The 21,056-nt window shown below is 39.1% G+C and overlaps 1 protein-coding gene across 3 annotated transcripts in view; it reads left to right on the top strand.

Annotated features, from left to right (window-relative positions):
• mthfd1l (methylenetetrahydrofolate dehydrogenase (NADP+ dependent) 1 like) overlaps positions 1–20,596 on the top strand; it is a 46,061-nt gene extending 25,465 nt beyond the window's left edge. For all 3 annotated transcript variants that reach the window (XM_030721738.1, XM_030721739.1, XM_030721740.1), the window contains 8 exons: positions 2,206–2,345; positions 3,334–3,375; positions 7,167–7,270; positions 7,436–7,613; positions 10,111–10,218; positions 10,352–10,504; positions 18,654–18,766; positions 18,996–20,596. In XM_030721738.1, the coding sequence (XP_030577598.1) occupies positions 2,206–2,345; positions 3,334–3,375; positions 7,167–7,270; positions 7,436–7,613; positions 10,111–10,218; positions 10,352–10,504; positions 18,654–18,743 (815 nt within the window). In that variant the 3' untranslated portion in view covers positions 18,744–18,766; positions 18,996–20,596. The remainder of the gene's footprint in view (positions 1–2,205; positions 2,346–3,333; positions 3,376–7,166; positions 7,271–7,435; positions 7,614–10,110; positions 10,219–10,351; positions 10,505–18,653; positions 18,767–18,995) is intronic.
• The last annotated feature ends 460 nt before the right edge of the window (positions 20,597–21,056 follow it).

The following is a 21,056-nucleotide window of genomic DNA, read 5'->3' as shown; positions in this document are numbered from 1 at the left end:
CTCACGCGCAAAAGACTTGTACAAGATGTAAAATTGATTAAAATGACGCAAACATTTTGCGTGTTTTGGAGTCACATTTTTATTTATTTTATCCTTTCAATCAAATTAACTGTTAATCAGGTTAGCAGTTAGCTGCATGCGCACAAATGCAGCATTGAAAAGCGTAGATGTTAGACCGTTGGAAACAAGCAGTTATGCAGGATCGTTTGGTCAAGTCGAGCAGAGGGAAAGCGAGGTGGTTGTTGTTGTTGTTGTTTGTTTTTATATATATAATTTTGTTTTCAAATATATTAAAACTACCCAAAAAAAATGGGTAGAGACTAACAGACTTGCTCCTATTATTGCTATGTGTCATTCATGTCCTTTGAAGGCAAGAAAAGTGCAAGCTTGCAGCAAACTACCGATTGATTTTCTGTCAAAAACGGTCCTCAAGCTTTTAAAATATTTGTGTCTTTCAGTCTATATGATATATTATTTCTAGTGAGAGGTTTGACTTAACCAGTGTGTAACATTTGGTCATTTTGGAGAGTTTTTTTCTCACAACAATCCCCTTTTTTGGCACTTAAATCCTGTGGTTGTTTTTAGTCAGTAATGTCCTGACCTGGCCACCCAGTTGGTTCAGCAACTACAAAAGCTAATAGATCCGTATTAGAATAATAAAACTGTATTATGGATAATAAACCCTGGCTGTTAAAACAAACCATCCCTTAGTCTTTATGCCTTAATAATATCTGGTTCTCATGGGACTATATTCCTTGTGGATTTCAGTGTTATTTAATGATTATGCTTTCTATGAAAATGTGCCTTTTTTCCCCCTGATCGGACATCGTCTGTTTTGTGATTTTGATCAGTCTGAAAGTTGTGAAAATCACTTTCAGGCCTAATTAGAATTTCTGCTTGCTCTAATCACTGAATGTTGGTTTTATTCCTTAAGTTTACTCCAATCTAATGTGTCATTAATGCTAAATTTGAATTACTTTGAGAAATATGTCTTGGGATCACCTGCTCTAGACTGGGTCCTTTTTTTTTTTTTATTTTATTAAATTTTAACATTTTACACTAACTAAGGCCCAGCTGTTACTAATGGACCATGACTTGTCAACATGCTGTCACATTGACAACGTCCTCTACATTATCAGGACCTGTGGGAGAAAATCAAAACAAACATTATTAATTTGACTGACAGAAAGTCATGCTGTATTTGAAGGTTTAATCGCTCTTCTCATGGTCACAAAGAGTTCATGAAGCTTCACACACAAAGTGGACTCCATGCACGTTACGGTGCATTGATTCTGTTTGGCTTTTAGATTTAATTTTATTACTAGGTTTCTCATAGCATTTTGTCTTGGAACAAATACAAAGCATTTAAGCTCACCTGGTTGAGCTGATGACTGCAGGCCACTCCAGACCCTCTCATTTCCCCTCACTTTCTCCCTACCTTCCTGTACACTCGCTGCACTGTCCCCTTAAATAAAGGCTAGACTGCCCAATAATATTTAAAGTAAGTAAAAATGTAGTCAATCATTTCTGCTTTCAGTATGTTATTCAGTCTAGCCTACAGAAATTAACATTCATTTGGCAATGATATTGATTCATCATTGCCAAGTACAAACAAAAAGCTTCAGCAATCACAAGGAAACAGACTGGGAAGCTTGCAGTAAACAGTAAACAGTTTTGATGTGAAATAAACCCGAGTTTGATTCTAAAAGTCTACTTTTGCCCAACCAGCACGTGTGGCTCTGTGCGCACGAACGCCATCCCACACACAAGAAGTAACAGGAAACCTTATCTTAACAAGGCTGCCATTTCAGGTGGACTATTTGCTTTGTTTGGAGCCTGTTCAAGAGGCCCGTGTGTAAGACTGTCCATATCAGAGGCCCTCTGTCTTTTGGAGAACCCCACCATTATACCCATTATTCTGTACTACTGTTCAGAAACTGTTCCCATGTCTTTTCAAGGCACCTAATCGAGCTCACATGTGTTGCTCTGAGGTCAAATTGGGTCAAACATGGCTTGTAGATGGAAGATGAGTTATTTCAAGCAAGCTGATACTTTAATTCCTGTGTCCAGTGCTGCTGGTCCAGCTTCTAACATGGCTGAACTGCAGTCTGCTCACGTTCTTTATATGCTGACCATAAATTTAATATGTAATTCAATAATTCACTGGTAGACATGTTAATATGCTTTGTGTCTGGTTTCTCGCAGTGACTGAGGCAGGTTTTGGAGCAGACATCGGGATGGAGAAATTCTTCAATATCAAATGTCGAGCTTCAGGTTTGAGGCCCGATGCGGTGGTTCTGGTTGCAACTGTTCGAGCACTAAAGATGCACGGCGGCGGCCCAAATGTAAGTTACCACAGCACGGTTACAACAGCACAATATTGATAACAGTTACAACTTCAAATTCAGCAGATTATTTTTCTCTCTGCTGCATTAGTGTGAAATACTATAATGCATTGTAGGGACTTCTACCCATAAATTCTTCTCTGGCATGCTCGAGTTAAAGAACCACTTACTTAAATGTGTCTGACAACCTAGAGCAGCATGTGATACTGTCGCAAACACCAACAGTAATACACTTTTAATGGTCATGAAAGCCACTGTTATGCTGTTAAAGAGCCGTAACTCAATTGAAATGAACTGGCTATCTCATCAGGCATTCCTACTCTGCACATTTCGACCAACAGAAACTCTTTTTGTTTGATTCAATCAAATCTGTCAAAACTACAGTTTATTATTTTTTTTCAATTTGCAAACTAACCTGCCACATCTCTGCTGGCAGTGAGCGATCGCATGCACAATATAAACAATAATTTTGCGAACATAAACAGTATTTCTGTTCACTCAGCTAATGTTCCATTTTGATTTTGTAACTTGTGGCTGTTATATAAAAGTACTTGTGCACATTAATACAGTTAAAACAATTACAGAAATCTGCTAAGGGTTGGAATTCATTAGCTTGGATCCTGTTTGCTGAAATGAATCCTCCAAATTCATAACTATGTTTATAGACTTTTCAATGAAAATATACTGCGCCAAAAAATTAAAGGAACACATTTTAATCCATCAGGAGGAACCAAGGACCAGACACATTACCCATATGTCCATATCAGTATAGTTATCCAGCATTATTTTTTTCCCATCGAGATCTGATGTGTTTTCAAAGTGTTCCTTTAAATTTTTTTGGGAAATGTATAAAAACTTAAATCAAGAATCACCCATGTGAGCATGTCCAAAGACAAAGCTTATATGGAAGCTCAAATAGTGCATTGCTGAATGAGATATGATGCTGAAGTGTGTAATTACTTTTTTTTTTTTTTTTTTATGGTTTTAGGTATCTGCAGGTGCACCTCTTCCCCAAGAATACACCGATGAGGTAGGAGCTATAAAAATATGCATGAGCATACCCAAATATACGCTCACCAGCCACTCACAGATATGCTTTTCTAGTATTGCTTTGGCCCCCTTTTTCTTTCAGAATTGTCTTAATTATTCATGGCACAAGGTGCTGGAAACGTTCCTGAGATTTTGTCTCATATTGACATGATAGCATCGCACAGTTGCCACAGATTTTTTAGCTGCACATCCATGATGTGAATCTTCCGTTCTACCACATTCCAAAGGTGCTCTGTTGGATTGAGATCTGGTGACTCTCAAGTACTAGAGCATTTAAAAACAACTGCTGTTGACCAAAGTGCTGTACATCTAAAATAATCAAAAATCTTAAAACATAGGACAAAATGGCAGAGTTTAAGAAAGGAGACATAATGTGAGAAAGCCTGAGTACAAACAACACAGATAAAAGTACTCGCAATTCATTCTTGTTTAAAAGCCAGAGAATAAAAATGGGGTTTCAAACGGGTTTTGAAAGCGTTTAATGTTAGAGAGGTCCTGAGGGGCAGTTTGTTCCACAGTTTCAGATCAGCAACTGAAAAGGCCCGATCTCCTCGGTGCTTAAATCTAGACCTTGGGACATCTAGAACCAGCAGATCTCGCTGATCTTGAGGGAATGTGCAAACTTAATAGAGGTGAGAAGGTGCCAACCCATGCAGTGCCTTAAAAACAAATAACATAATCTTAAATTGCCTGGCAGCCAGTGTAGGAACGCTAATGTGGGGGATGTGTTGTCTCGCTTGCGTGTGACAGTTAATAACCGTGTCTCAGCGTTTTATACCAGTTGCCGTCAGCTAAGTAGTGACAGTCTGACACCAGAACAAAGTGTTTTATAGCAGTCATGCCGAGATGAAATATATGCGTGGATTACTCTCTCAAAGTCTCTAAAACAGAGCAGCCAGAGATGAAAGAAGTTAGTTTTAATGACAGTCTTAATGTATCAAAAGATAGATTACTGTCAAAAATCACTCCTAAGTTCAAGGCAAAGTTTTTTTTTGTTTTGTTTTGTTTTAAATGCAAATTGTTAAAGGGCTGAGGCCATAGAGGTCAGGAGCACCAAACAATGGCTTCTGTGGTGGTTGAGTACAGTGAACTCCTCATCTTGTTCAAGAAACCAGTTTGTGATGATTTGAGCTTCAGGATTTGATAACATGGAGCGCTATCCTGCAGCCATCAGAAGATAAGTACACTGTGGTCATAAAGAGATGGACATGGTCAACAATTAGAGGCCCAAACTGTGCCAAGAATATATCCCTCATACCTTTTACACCACCACCAGTCTGAACGTTTGACATAAGGCAGGATGGAGCCATGCTTTCATGTTGTTTACACCACGTTCTGATCCTACCAACTGAATGCTGCAGCAAAAATCGAGGCTCATCATTTTTCCAATCTTCAATTATGGTGAGCCTGTGCAATTGTAATCTCAGTTTCTGGACAGGAGTGGTCTTCTGTTGCCCTTCTGCTTCAAGGTTTGACATGTGTGTTCAGAGATGCTCTTCTGCATACCTTGGTTGTAACAAGTGATTATCTGATTTACTGTTGCCTTCTTTTAAGCTCAAAGCAGTCTGAAATGACTGCTGACATCAACAAGGCTTTTTCACACAGAAAACTGTTGCTCACTGGATATTTTCTCATTTTCTGACCATTCCCTGTAAACCTTAGACATGGTTGTGTGGGGAAAATCACAGTTTCTGAAATACTCAGACCAGCCCATCTGGCACCAACAACCATGCTACATTCAAAGTCACTTAAACCGCCTTTCTTCCCCGTTCTGATGCTCAGTTTGAGCTTCAGCAGATCGTCTTGGCCATGTTAACAAACCTAAATGCACTGAGTTGCTGCCATGTGATTGGCTGATTAGATATTAGAGTTAAAGAAAAAGCAACTGTGCCAAAATAATGGGAGATAATTAGTGGCCTGTGGCGTCACTTCCAATTAGGTTTTTATTGTATTTAGTCTAAAGGTTCAGGATGTTTTCAGGAAAATTAAGGCTATTTACGCTCATTAACATAACTCTGTTTGCTGGTGTGCTTGGGTGTTGTGTTTTGAGTAAACTAAAATGGCAGTGAAGCATGACTGTGGGTGGTGATTCGACTTCCTCTCCATATAGCTTTGTGACCCAACTCTTACTGACTTAGTGTATGTGTTAGGGCAGTGCTACATTAATGCACAATCTTTCTAGTATTATTTTATCCTCAGTCTGTCCTTTACTTCAAGTGTGTGATATTAGCTAGGAAAGTCTAGGAAAGGAGACACCGTTTGATATCATTTATAATTTATATTTATGTGATGCAATAAAGGGACTTTGAGATTGTACTGAATCAGTCTGCCTCAGGCTTCCAGCTGTATTCCCACTGACATTTAATTCTCCACCTACACGCATAGATACTCTGCCAACAGCCATGGTTCGGAGCACTTATTATATTAAAAGAACATGTGCCTGGGGTTTCCACCTATGTAGACCTTAGCAGAAGTGGGGTCAGGATTCTTTTGGTGTTTATCTGTGTGTGTGGGTATACATATCTGGCCAAAATCAGTAGTCTCTGAGGCAGGTCCAGCTGAGTAAATAATGAAGCAGTTAATTAAAGTTAACTGTAAAGCCCATAATAAGAACCAGAAGTACTGAGGAAAGCAGAGCTCAGGAAATTAATTTATGGGACCTATATGACCATACTCTTCTTAGCCTGTGGCCGCACACACACACACACACACACACACACACACGGAGCAAGATTAGATTACTGTGTTCAAATGTAGTAGCTTCACGATAAGCTCATAATGTGAGTAACTGACATTTTGCAGTTAGTGTGGTGCAGTTCAGTAAGTGAATAATTTAATAGCTGCATAGCTACATTGCCAGACCAAGTACATAAATGCAAAACACTACACCAAAAAAAAAATAATATAAAACCAACCAATGACATTTGACATGACAACTTATACAAAATGGCGAATAGGAAATGAAGGTACTTAAATTAAGCTCCCACTAGAAACACGGATTTCCTGTTATTCCCTTTAAATGATATCTCTGTAAACTACTTATCAGTTAAACTGGGATCTTCAGCATTGATTTCCCAGGTGAGCTGACAATGTAATAAAACTGTCTTCATCTCATTTGTAGTTTTTTGGGGGGAGTTTGTTGCATTTTTATCAAGACACTGAATAATTTCAGGAAATAGATCTACAAGTCATTTAAGCAGTATTCTGTACAACTATGCAACAGAAGTCAAATCTAAGCAGAAAACTAGTTTAGGTAGTGGTTGCTCTGGAAATTTTAAATAAAAGTACAAAATAACTGCTTAACACTTTAACAAAGACTACAGTAATTTAACGCTTCAGGAGCTTCACAATATTGTCACATGGTAAAATAGAAATTGAAAATTATTTTCTATTTCAAATGTTGTGTCTTGAATTGAGCTCTTTCACCAGCTTCTTAAAGCCCTGCTTTTCCACCTTGTAACCAAATTAGTGATTTCCAGCCACCATCCTCCTGTCATATGGAGTGCAACAGGCGAGTGCTCCAATGACGCTTGGTGGACTCATTTGTTTATATTTGGGTCGCACATCACCAGCTGCTAGTAACTCCTCCTTCGTGCTGTTTCCATCTTTAGCAGTAAGAGTTTTCTTGCGTATTTTGCAAAGCGCTGCACTTTCTTGGAGAAAGCATCTCCCTTTTGGCTCTCAGATCGTGAATCATTTCAAATCATTTTTTTTTTTTAAATTTGAATAATAATAATAATTATTTGTTACCTCTGCTTTTTCTTTCTCTAGAATCTGGGCTTGGTTGCTGGTGGCTGCCGTAGCAATCTCAGGAAGCAGATCCAGATTGCACATTTGTTTGGAGTACCAGTCGTGGTTGCTATCAATGTCTTTAAGTAAGATGTGTGCACATCTACAAAAATGCAACTTTTCTTACTTGTATAATTTTTTTTTTTTAAATGATGACTGATGGCAAATAAAGATACTAATTGTGTTTAATTGTATATCTAAATACCAGTCTGGCTCTGCTAACAGCATTTCTTCTCTTTGTGATGTTATAGGACAGACACCCAGGCAGAGATTGACCTTGTGTGTCAGATAGCGAAAGAGTGCGGAGCGTCTGATGCTTTGCCGTGCAGCCACTGGGCACAGGGTGGGAGAGGTAGCTTGGAGCTTGCCCAAGCTGTGAAGGAGGCTGCCAGCAAACCCAGTAACTTCCAGTTACTGTACAACACTGAAGTGAGTGCCGAGAATGTAGTAGAAATTTTATTTAGTTATTGCCGTATGATAGGCAGTATCCCTGTTCCTACTGTTTCAGTATATGATAATTGGTTTGCCATAAATTACATTGATTTTGGGAGCTAGAGTAGGTTGAAGTAAGAAAACATCAGCTGGTTTGAGTTAGTGAGTCTAGGAGGTGGTGACTTAAATTAACTGACCTTGTTATACTGTTTGTGTGTACTTGTGCATGGCTCTATTTGGAGTAAGCATGTGCCTGCATGCAAACAGTCTCAAAAGCAGGATTTAGTGGTTATTAAATTAATAAATACAATTTTAACTCCAGTACAATAAAGTGGTATTCTAACTGTGAGGCAGCAGTGCTAACCACTGCGCCACCGTGCTGGAAGGCCTGGGTTCGATTCCACCTTGGCCCAGGCCTCTCCCTCTCTCTGTGTGGAGTTTGCATGTTCTCCCCGTGCTTGCGTGGGTTTCCTCCGGGTACTCCGGTTTCCTCCCACATTCCAAAGACATGCACTTACTGGGGTTAGGTTAATTGGCTACTCTAAATTGCCCATAGGTGCAAATGAGAGCGTGAATGTGAGTGTGAAAGGTTGTTTGTCTCTCTGTGTTATCCCTGTGACAGGCTGGCGACCTGTTCAGGGTGTACCCTGCCTCTCGCCCTATGACAGCTGGGATAGGCTCCAGCCCCCCCCCCCCCCCCCCCCGCGACCCTGAAAAAGGATAAGCGGAATGGATGGATGGATGAACAATAAAGTGTTTACTCTTTTGAATGTTCAATGTGCTAGATGAGTTGGGAGGAAGGTCAGCCAGCATCCAGACAGACAAGACTAGGATGCTTGTCAGAGCAGAAGGTAGCATGAGGAGTAATATGGTAGGGATGTATAAGAGATGTGTTCAAATTGTCCAAATTCATGGAACAAGGTTTACATGTTTTTCATTAATAAGCTGTTAATGCCAGAGTGCTGTGAATCCTCTGTATTACATATGTATTAAATATATTTTTGACCACAGAGGAGAACAAAGCTATGCAGTATCAAGTAAGATTCAGGCATATTTACCTTTCTTAATCTAATGGCATCCAAATGTGTCGGCTTTGTGAATAAATGCACGCCCTGGTCAGTTTTTTTCTATAGAAATCGGAGGATCAAGAAACTTTTCTGTATCATTTTCAACTTGGCAGAAATCTGCCATCACATTGACAAATACTAGGATTACAACTGCACTTATGTCCATCATACATCTTTGTGTAAATACAACTGAAATGGAGACAAGACTGATCAGGATCTAACAGCAAATGACATTGAATTTGCATTTGAATTTATTTATTTAGTAGGGACAATGCACGTTAATAAACAGTCCTGTAAATGTGCCAGAATTAGCCAAAAGGCTGTTTTTCATCTGTTGTCCCTGGACAAATCACAATTTGTCATGCTAAAAACAAACAAAAGTTATATAATCAAGATTAAAATGACTAAACTACACAAAATTGAAGGAGAGAAAATACAAGCAATACAAACAATACAATACAATAAATACATATGGAAACTACACAACAATTTTCATAAAAAGTATAAGTAATTAAAAGTAGACCTGTAATGCTGTAATTGTGTTCTTGGCTTCAGTCAGATGGGCTGAAAATCAGAATACAGCGATTCCTCACCTGTCATGGGGGGTTATGTTCCACAGACCCCGCGATAGGTGAAAATCCCCGAAGTAGCGACGTTATTTTCATTTAAAAAAAAAAAAATTATATATATATATATATATATATATATATATATATATATATATATATATATATATATATATATATATATATATATATATATATATATAATTTTTTTTTTTTAAGGCTATATAAACCCTTCCTACACTCCTATAAACCTTCCCCACTTTCTTACACTGTCTTACTACAACTTGAATAATGAAGATGATGAATTATGTAGCTGTGCAGTACTGATGGTGACGACGATGAGATGAATGTACAGTACTGTACAACCAAGAAGAGCATTACAGGTCTTGTGACCTGTAATGCCACTTCATCAGGGGCTTCATCAGGTGGTGCAGTATCTTCGCCCTCGGCCGTAACTTCTATTTCTGCTAAAGGCATAGGCGTAACTGATCTCTTCGTCCAAATGATGAACATAATTATGGGGAGTTATATAAATACCTATATACCGCAAAATTCTGCGATATAGCAAAAATGCCGCAATACAGAATTAGATATATTTTTTAAAATAAACCCACAATACAGTGAAGCTGCAATAAGTGAACCGTGATATAGCGAGGGATAACTGTACTATCACTTGAATAGAAGAATGATGCTAGCATTGTTAGTTGTCACGTCCGATAAGGGCTGAAGAGTAAAAAGTTGAAAGATTTAATTTATTCTGCTGAACCGTGTTTGACTCTGATGTCACGCTGATTTGTATTCACTAAATCAAATTTCCTTTGACTGTAGAGCTGCTGTGTAGTTACCTGTCTTTTCTCATAGATGCCGATCGTGGAGAAGATCCGAACAATAGCCCAGAAAGTGTACGGGGCCGATGACATCGAGCTGTCTCCAGAGGCCAAGACCAAGACAGATTATTACCATCAACAAGTGAGCTCACTGTTGCTGCAGTAACTGACTCACACACTCACAGGATCTTTTGTGGATCTCATCTCCTTTCTCGCTCCTCTGTGTCACCCACACGCATGCACACAATGACTGTTTTCCTTTTCTCTGTAACCAGGGTTATGGTTCATTGCCCATCTGCATGGCCAAGACCCACCTGTCCCTGTCCCACATGCCTGACAAGAAGGGAGCCCCCACTGGATTTGTTTTGCCAATCAGAGATGTCCGTGCCAGCATCGGGGCTGGCTTCATCTACCCACTAGTGGGAACGGTATGTGGACTGCAGCAGTTCAGGAGGCACAGGTTAATACTGACTTCTGGATCCATGCCAGAAGTCAGCATTACAGAGCTTTTTGAAAGTGATTGGCTCCACAACCCTGCACAGATGTGATAATAAGTACATGTGCTTGTAATTTATAGAGAAACCCTTCATATGGTAGAAATCTGTCCAGGAAAATCCTGAATCTATATTTTCATTTTTTTTTCCCTTTTACTGCAGCAGTTTCTTCACATTTACTTTTTGCAACATCACTTCATTATTCTTAAAGTAAAATCATGTTAACATTCATCCTGTACAAAGGTAAATCATAGCAAAAATGTTTTCTGGTTTCTTTTGCATTCGTGTTTGCCAGTGTGGCAATTTTTTATTTAATTTTCTTAACATGGTACCTTTCCTGAGCTTTGTCAAAGGTAATATCTCCAGCTGCTCATACTGATCTCTAACAGTTGTAGGTGGGTAGTTTGACTGAATGAGTTCTGGAAGTTGTGGTCAGTGCTGTCGCTGCATACCCACATAGGATTATTAGTCTTTGCAGGTGCTTAATTCATTTTTCCTGATCATTCCTTCCTCCCATGAGTCCCTCTCTGGACAGTATGTGTGATTTTGGTCCTGCCTCCTGCTTTTCCTGACCCATATAGTACTGCTTAGAGCAAACAAGGCTGGCTGGAGCCTCTTGGTTGATGATGGGCCGGGCAGGCAGGAAGGAAGCGGCTTCCTGAGTGCTTTACCTCCTGCTGTTTCACCAGTGTGCCCTCAGGGTCTGACTTTGAAAGGCTGAGCCAGAAGTGTCAGACACTGGCCATGCTTGGAAAGGGTTGCGGTGTTGTGGTGTGGCATCTGTCCATTCTTCACAACCTGCCTTTGATCTGCTGCTGCCCATGGAGCCACTGGCATACTCACATCTCTTGAACTGTGACTTCTAACCCAAAGGAAGCCTCTAAATTGTTGTTTGAACTAACTGGCATAGCTTCTGCCCGACACACTGACCCAAGACAAGTTGAAGTTTTAGTGATTTTTTAAGCTCAATGTGATTTCCATGTTAGCACCTGTTGCTCAGTACAAACAGCAGAGTTAAAATGGTGCTATTTTCTTTAAAATAGTGAGGTTCTCAAAGTTTTCTTGAAACCATGTTTCTGATTTTTTTTAGAAAAGCCAAGAAAAGAGTTCATGTTTGGATAGGAAGGGTCATGGGACTTCAGATCCCTTAGTTCTGATTACAGCAAAACATACAAACTCAGAAAACTCTGTGTCAGGATAATTAGAGGAGGATGGCAGGGTTTTAGGTTGATGGGTAGGTTAGGGGTCTTTTATAGGGTGAAGAGTCAGGAAGGGGCTGATGTCATTCTCTAGATATGCATGGGAGGAGCTGCAAGCAGAACAATATATCTCTTTGGAATTCATATCCTGTCAGAACGCACCATTACACCCTAAACAACTCAGGTTTATAAAAACTCCCTTCTTGGCTGAATAGTCTCCATGCTCACAACTGGTTGAATGGGCTGCAGATTGGTGGTTAAAGATTAAAGATTGTTGATAATTAATCAACTCTAAGAAAGAAAACAGAAGTAGAAGTAAGCCTTAAAGCTGCAGTTTGCAATACGAGTCCTTTTCCTGCAGTGCTCGCTTCTTTTCTAAGTCCCGCCCATCAGATGAGCACTAGGTGTAGTGGTTTAAACATTCTCCTAACAAACGAAAGATCCCTGGTTTGATCTTGGGAGAAAGGATAAATCCTTTTGGGGTTGCATAACAAATCTTCCAAAACATATAGCGATACCTGCTGTGGCAGCCCCTTATGAATAAGGGAGGAGCTGAAAGTATTTTTAATTTATTTAAATTGTAATTTACTAGCTTGTTACACAAGAGAAAAATTAGGCTTATTATTCGAAAAGGCAGAAAACAGTCTAGTGGACGAGGTTAAACTTCAGCTGAACAAATATTTCATCTGTATGAACCAGTTAATCAAATCAACTTTTAAATGTTGCTGAAAAGTGTGGAGGAGGTGGCAGCCGTCTGTCCAGGCCGCATCTTCGGGTAGTGGCCAGTGGTGTTGTACCATCTTTGATGCGGTAACTGCTGCTGTACATTAATAAAACAAGAAGAATGTGTTAAACAACTAGTATTTGGCTGATTGGCAAGAGCAGCAACGTTTTAGGCCTGATTTCTGCGCTGAATCTTTGGCGAGCCTACAGCGTAACTTGTGTATGTGGCCGACATCGTTGACAGCATTTATCCTTGTGCGAGGTGCATTATGTGTTAACTACCGTGTGGTCGTGTCCCAGTGTTTTGTGCCAGCTGATAGAAACAAATAAAATCCTTGGACTTTTTTCCCTCCTGGGTCCTCGCTCTTTGTTCAGTTCAATTAAATTTTATTTGTATAGTGCCAAATCACAACAATAGTTGCCTCAAGGTGCTTTGTATTGTAAGATAAAGACCCTACAATAATACTACAATAATTGTGGTTAGTTTTTTTTCAGGTGCAAACATATTTGTAGCTCTACTTTTTCCACTTCTTCCTTCATTCCCTCACGTCCGTTCCGATAGTTTCAGCAGTCTCCCACCAGGAATTTACTGACATTTGTGCGTCCTTGCATTGGTGCTATGATTGTTATTCCTTATGTTGAGGTGATGGTTGTTATTCTCTCACTGCAGCAAAAAAATAGCCCGAAATGCACAGGAGGAATCAGCGGTGCTGAACAGGCCAATCACAATCGTTGCGGGCTGCGTCGACCTCACCTGTAGTTACATTTCTAGGGAGGTTCATGTCAGGTTATGGCGTAGATTATGGCATAGATTTTCCCACTGAAGCATAAACTCCAGTTAAATGTCCAGTTGAATTTTTGTACACATCCCTACTACACACACTTGATACATTCTACACATGTGATTCAAACCCTTTTTCCCCAGGTTTAAATCCTATGTTTAGCTTGTTGCACTGTACCATTTTAGTTCTGATATATCTGTTCTGACATCATACAACATTACTGATCTCACCTGAACAGACCTGTGATTGGCTCCACTCATAAAGAAAGCCCAGTAGTGGCACGGGAATCCCTCTCAGACCACTTGACAATATGCTGGAAGGTTATTTTGGATTTTCTTGTCTAGTGATGGCAAAAACCAGCTGCCTACCCCAGTTTTAATTTATTTTGGATAACTTTATGTTAATGACCTTCAGGCCAACAGGTCCAGTAAATGCATTTATCCAGAAATTGACCTGTGCTTCAACTGTGGTTTTTACTGAAGTTAGGTTAGACATGAAGCAGAGATAGGTGAAGTTGGACAGCATCATGAAATGGCACATTAATCCATCAAACACCTCAATCATTTCTTTCATCATCAATGCAGCAGAAGCATAAGAGCAGATGTGTAATGTGGGTCTATGTCTATGTCTATAGTAGTATATATGTAGTATCAGATATATCAAAAATGAAGGATGGAAAACACCAAACACATCAAACATAAGCAGTAAATGTACAAACAGAGGGACACAAAAAGAAGAAAAATTTGCCAATTCAACTTTATTTATTTAGCAAGTTTTATGCACACATGCAGCCTGATGTGCATCACAGAACAAGATTCAAGAGGAGTCAGCAATGCACAGAATTTGGTCAAACAATAAAAAAAAAAAAATTAAAAAGCTGTAAGGACACACAAATTTATATGGAAAAAATAAATAAATATATATATATATATATATATATATATATATATATATATATATATATTATACAGGAATTACCATCTATTATCAAGATGATTACACAGTAATTTCATCTGTTCTTTCCATTTTATCCACTGATCCCTCTCTCTGCTGTCTCACAGCCACAAATGATTCATTTTAAAATGAACATGCAGCCTAAATAAAAACCTGTAGCTCCATAACTGAAATAAACTCTGGAGGATCCGTATGACTTTCAAAGATTTACTGTTATGAATTTCAGTTCCTTTAATAGTCCACTAATTCTAAATTGAGACAAGTGGGGTTTTTTTTGTTTTGTTTTGTTTTTTGTTGGCTTTTCAATCCTCTCAGTTCTTTTTGAAACGCTGCTGCTTGTTGACCGAGACGCTTCTCCAAAATCAGTGGGGGGTAAAAATCCAGCTACATTGTCCCCTCCAGGGTTTTCCCCAACAAAGGCACATTGTGTTTGGGCATAATGAAGGGACTTATTTGCCTGAATGGGCTTTCCAACTTTAGCCACGGAGTGTTATGTGTTTTCGCGAGTGCCAACTTGTTCTCAGGCTTGAGGGGAGGACTGGCAGAGCACCACATCTTTTGTTGCTTTCAGAACTTTGAAAGGTTTTCATACACTTTTTATTATCTTTTGATATTTAAATATGCTGCCTAATATTTCATTCGAGGAGAAGAAAAGTGAGAAAAGAAAAGTTTTTTTTTTTTGTAAATCTGAATTTTATTTTAAATAAGGTTTGAGTTGTCTCCTCCTGTGAGCTGACAGTTTGTAGTCTTTCATTCAGCCAAACAAAGTGAAAGTGGGATCTTTTTGAGGAGCAAGGGGAGAAATTTCCCTGTTGCAGCTCTGCTTTGATAATTAAGAAGGCAAAAGATTTGCATTTTTACACAAAAGTCATCACAAAACAGTCTAGATTTGTAAAGAGCTTTCCCTCTGTCACGCTGTCTGGTCACATGCCATATGCCTAATTTTTCTGAATGTCAGTCCTTAATTGGATGCTTTTGCTCATTATTTATCAGCTGATTGTTATGAGGATTCCTAGATGCGCAGTTGACATGGCCAGCATTTAGAGAATCTGGGGCAGGAAAAATAATTTAATATTTGAATATGGAACAAAATAATTTTCTTGTTTATGTAGAGATAGATGGCTAAAGTGCTTACTGACTGTTACTGAGTTTAGTGTCAGAAATCCATGACTAAAAAGTTATTCCTATTGCCAAGTAATAAATTACAGATATGTAAAATTACCTCAACCACACATTCCCTGAAAAAGCCTTTGAAATTCCAAATCCAAAGTCTGATTTCGATGTCAGACATGCTGGATGCTTCCAAGTTTGTACAGCAGCCATGTGTAAAATGTATAATGGGCCATGATTGGTGTCAGACATCACAAAATCATGCTTGTACTGTTTTCAGCACATTAAATTCAATGCATGTATAGCATACTTACTGGAAATGCAGCTGAACACTTTTTCTACACCCAATGATTCACTAGCTTGTAGCTTGTACCAATAATCCTTTTTTGTGACTTTTTCTTTTTTTTTTTTTTAGTCATTCTGTTGGAGGTTTGCTGCTGTGCTTGGGATCATTGTCCTGTTTCATGACCCAATTTAGGCCATGCTTTGGCTGTCAAACAGATGGCCCCTCATTTGGCTCTGTAATACTTTGGTATACAGAGGAGTTCATGGTTGACTCAGTGATTGCAAGGTGCCCAGGTCCTGTGGCTGCAAAACAAACCCAAATGATCACCAAGCTTGAAAGGTGGTATGAGGTGTTTGGTTTTGTCCAGATGTGGCTTCATGCATTATGGCTATTTAACATGCTAACTAAGTCCTGGAGAGTCTGAGATGTAGCTTTTGTGTTTTTTGCAATTTCTTTGAGCATTGCAGAGTCTGGTTTTGGAGTGATTTTGCTGGAGTGTCCACTCCTGAGCAGATTGTGTCATTGTGCTAACACACACCCGAATGCTCCAGGCCAGCAAACTGAGAAAACTTGTGCTGTTATAGAGGTGCTCACACTTGCTGCTGATCAGTTAATCAAGTGCATTTGATTTGCAGCACCTGGCTTTAACAATAAGGATGCACTTACTTTTTCACATTGACTGAAAAGCTTTATTTTTCACATGACTATAAAAAATATATAGAAAATATTTAACACCCCAAACCACAAAACTTATATTAATGGGGGGGGGGGGGGGGGGGGGCTCAATATAACCTCTCCAGTGTTTCTGCCCTGGGGCACACTCCCAGTAAGACTTGCCCAAAACACCTCACCTAGGAGGCATTCAGGATCTGTTCGGAGGGGATCACTAATGTAGAGACCCACCGTTGCCTGGCTACAACTAGAAATTCTGTCCATGAAAAGTCCAGCTCATTCCCAGCAATGCAAATGGAGCTCTCACTGCAGATATACAGGGACCTGATGGCCTACAACAACAATCCAGCCCGTACTCTTGAAGCTGGTCCAGTGTTCCACAACCAGGATGAAAACTTTACTGTACATCCTGAATGTATATTTTTGTTCTTTTAGGACTACTTAAGTCACAACATGGTATAAGCTACCTGGCTAACTTACTGCTTACTCGGCTTAGCCTCATAATTCCTCTTTCTCATGGATGCATGGACAGTGTGCTTTTAGCAACAGCCACACAGATCATATTATTGGAGCTGAAACAACTTTGACCTTATTTGAATTCTCAGTGGTCTGTCTGTGTTTGCTTTTGGTGACTGAAGGAACATTTAGACCTGGAACTGACCTCAGACTTAACAAGCAGACAGTTTCATGGCCACAGAGTTGGTTCATTGTGATGTAAAATAAGTTCATGGAGTGAAGTAATCCTGTCATAACTGTTGTTATTCCAAATTAATATAATACTTTGTTAAAATTCCTTTATATCTTCTCCTTGTTGGATTCATGTGTGATTTAAGCATTATTGGTGGACTTTTAAAAGACACTCCCGTGTCACAGCAGTCATATTTGAGGAATTGTCATTTGCACTCTCAGATTGTGAAAACATGTCCTGCCTGTTTTGTGCCTCGGCTTACTTGCAGAGCCGCGTTTCCTCAGACAGGAAGCTTGCTGCCCACTTCCTCCTGTTTAATTCCCACTTATGGGCCCATAAAACTGCTCCTGGGTCAGAAGAAGGGAGGTATGCAGAGAATGTCGTTGCCTGTCTAATGAGCAAGATAATTTACTTTTGAGCCGAGATGATCTGGCTGGGTTTTGAGAGGAAAAGTGGTTTATGAGTCACATATGAGTCTTTGATCTGCTGAACTGTGCAAACCAAACCATTCCTTTCACCTGTCATCCAACAGACACTTGAGTTATATTGGACCTGACTTTAAATTAGTTTTCTTAGTTGCTCAGGGAGCTTGATGTCAACATCTTGTGACCCTTCATTTACACGTTCTGTCCTTGTGATGTCAAATTTCTTTGGCAGCATTTCCACCCTCTTACACTCTAAATTCTGTGATTCTTTGAGAAGTTCTCTCTGACTTTATGTGCCACTTATTAAGTTTGTCTCATATCTGCAAAACAGCGCCTTATGTTATCTTTATTTTGACAACAGTAAAAACAAAGCTGCCTTTTTCTGCAGTCACATTCATCTCTACAAACGTTGAGTTAAATTAAGTCTAGATTATAGTCATTGAGCTCGTGTGGAGCGACCCTACTCTGTCTACTTTAAACAAGTTTTGATGCTAATTGTTGGCGGTGTACAACAGCTGTGTTGTGGTGATGGCCTTAATATGAGGTCATTATATAGCTTGTAATTTTTACCTTCTTGTTTGATTTTTGTAGCCACTGAAAGTTTTATGAGAAGATCTATACCAGCTGTTTTTGCTTCCTCAGATATGGCCACTCATTAAGAACTTTCTTTAGTCTGGACAACATTACATAAAGATAAACATATACTTTATTTCTGTCCAGATTACCTTGCTTATTATTTGATATTATTTGAGCATGTTTGTGATTTCTGGTGAATGTGGATTGTGTTACAATCATGTGAAAAAGAAAGTTTTAAAAAGTAAAAAAGTACACCCCATGATTCAGTAGCTTGCAGAACCACCTTTAGCATTTGATTAGCAGTGCCTGGCTGCTAGTTATTCTCTTAATTCCTATGGAAGCAGTAAGGGTGTACTTAATTTTTTACTTAAAACTTTTTTTTCTTATGACCGTATGTGGTAAATGCATTAATTATTAATTAATTCTATAATTTTCTTATTCTTTATAGGAATATATGGATATTGATGATTCCCATATGTTGATATTCAACATAACAGTGTTGTTTTGTTTGTTTTTTTTGTTAAGTTGCTCTGTGACTATCAGAGATTGTTGGGTGTATGATGATAGTAAATCATTGAAACAATTCAAATTAAATCAGTCAAAATGACATTAATATTAGTTTAAATATGGGCTAAAGTTCTTCTCTGGTGTGCTGTGTTTTCCCTCAGATGAGCACAATGCCAGGTCTGCCCACCCGACCCTGTTTCTACGACATTGACCTTGACCCGGTCACGGAGGAGATCACTGGGCTCTTCTGAGCATGCTCACCAAAGTTATCCTCGTGGGTATTATCTCATTCGCTTCATATAAACGCTTCTGCCATCACGCCCATCTTAAGAAGCCGGCATTGTCACTATAAATATTTTACAAGTAATTATTGTCAGTATGTTTTGTTACATTGTTTGGCTGCCTGGAGTTTTCAGTTTACTGGCTGATTGACTCAGTGCCGCGGCTCCAGTTTGCGACACTCCTCTGAAAACATCGTGTTTTGTTTTGTTTTTTTTCCCCAGGCTCCCTGCTCTGTTTTCAGGATCATCAGCTCCATGCATTCACCATCAGACTCATCTAACCCCAGCATCACCGGCAGGAAATGATTTCTCACTGTTCCCAGCAGCCCCACACTAAAGCAACATGGGGAGGGGAGAATTAGTGGAACGTTATCTTTATGCTGTATTTGCACATGTGTTTCATACGCCCAAAACGATGTCCTATATCACCACATATATCATACATGCTACACGTGTATGCTTTTGACCTCTGTACTTTTTTTCTGTGTAAAGAAAAGTTCGTTTGCCTGGATTTGTTTTTTGATAAGACTGTTGCTTTTTAACTGAAATTCAGATAGTGTGCATAATTATTAATTAAGCTGCTGGTGTACGCACAAAGAGCCCTGATCGCATTCGTGTGACTTTGAGTTTCCTAATCCGATCAGGGGTGTTGAATGTCAAAGGTGCTCTACATACACTGAAAAACACTACAGATGCTGATTATAGTCATACGTTTTTGTTTGTTTTTAAATATTGTAAACTATTATGTTTTGTGTCATGACAAGACCACACTGTGCATCTCTTCTAATATATATGTTGTTTGTGGGTATTTCACACAATGGTAACCAACCAGATTCTGGAGCTTCTTTTAGTAGTACCTTCAGCAAAGCCAAAGTGAGCCATTCCCTGAATTTATAGTTTTATTCTACTGAGTGGGAACCAAACAAAGCATTCTCTGAAAACATGTGGTACAATTCTGACAGCTGCTGTATCTCAAACACTTTACTCGTCAAAAAAATCAAAAGTGCCTTATTACAGTATTATTAAACCTTTTCTTGACTCCAAGACTGTGCATTTATGTTTTCACATCAAGCATCCAACTAGCATGTCACCCCAGTGACACATGAGCGCTTTTCTTGTTGTCTACAATTCTTTGTAAGGTGCCTCTATGCAGTCATGCCTCCTTTCACAGTTGCAACCTTTAAGATTTACTCAATATAACTCACAGAGTCCCTGAAAGGGGAAAGTCGCCCTCTCCAGCAGCACTCCAAGGTGCGACTTCTGTCATTATGAGGTGTTCAGGTTTTCAACATGCGTCACAGCTGGCATTCCACATTTTGTAAGTCTGTTATTCTCCGTGTTCACCCGGCAGTATCTGGCACTTTAACCGTTAGGGCTTTAGGAATGTTCTCATTTATACAGTAGCACTCCTACAGCAGATTTAGTGTGTGTATGGGTGTGTGATAGAGCTGATGACAGATTTAAAGATGTGGTGTTGATAAGTTGGGCACTTTGTCATGGCTCTGCAATGTGCTGACAGATCCCCATTTTGTTAGGTTCGAGTTGTTTACGTTGAGTTTCTGCCTCCATCTGAGAATTGTTTAGGCTCTCATCTTTTAGCACTTCTGGACAGATTTAATAGATTGTCCAATTTCAGTACCAAGGACAGTGTCCCTTTAAATGTTTTATGTGAGAGGAACTAAAGAGTTTCTGGAAAATGGCTCCAAATATTCAAAGCGGAATGACCCTGTGCCTCAATGTCAGGGTCCCCAAATGTCTGATTCACTATGTCAGTTGCCTTTTGGCAATTTGATTGCTTTTATACAATAAAAGTGCATTTTTAACTGGGTCCTCAATTTATTCTTCTTGCCTTGTGTATTACCTCCATCCAAATGTGATGCAATTAGTTTAGATTTTCTTTGGTTGCAGGAAAACTCCAATACAACCCCAGTTCCAAAGAATTTTGGGACGCCATGTAAAATTTAAATAAAACAATGCAATGATTTGCAGATCTCCCATATTATATTCACAATAGAACGTATCAAATGTTTAAGAAAGTATGCAATTTCAAGAAAAAGACTGACATCATTTTGAATTTGCTGGCAGTAAATCTGAGATTTTACAGGAAGGTCAACTCTGCTTTGCAGCTCCTGAGTGTTATTGTAATACTGCGTTCAGTTGTTCTTGAGATCTACACTAGAAAAGCGCTATATAAGACTAATGCATTATTATTGCACTTTTTTGTTTGTGATCTGTAAATACTGAGCATGTGATGCCACTACCACCATGCTTGATAGCTGGTAC

This window comes from Archocentrus centrarchus, chromosome 24 (genome assembly GCF_007364275.1).
Source record: "Archocentrus centrarchus isolate MPI-CPG fArcCen1 chromosome 24, fArcCen1, whole genome shotgun sequence".
NCBI classification, from domain to species: Eukaryota; Metazoa; Chordata; class Actinopteri; order Cichliformes; family Cichlidae; genus Archocentrus; species Archocentrus centrarchus.
Note: the sequence above shows the minus strand (reverse complement) of the source record. Positions and strands in the feature narration are given on the sequence as shown.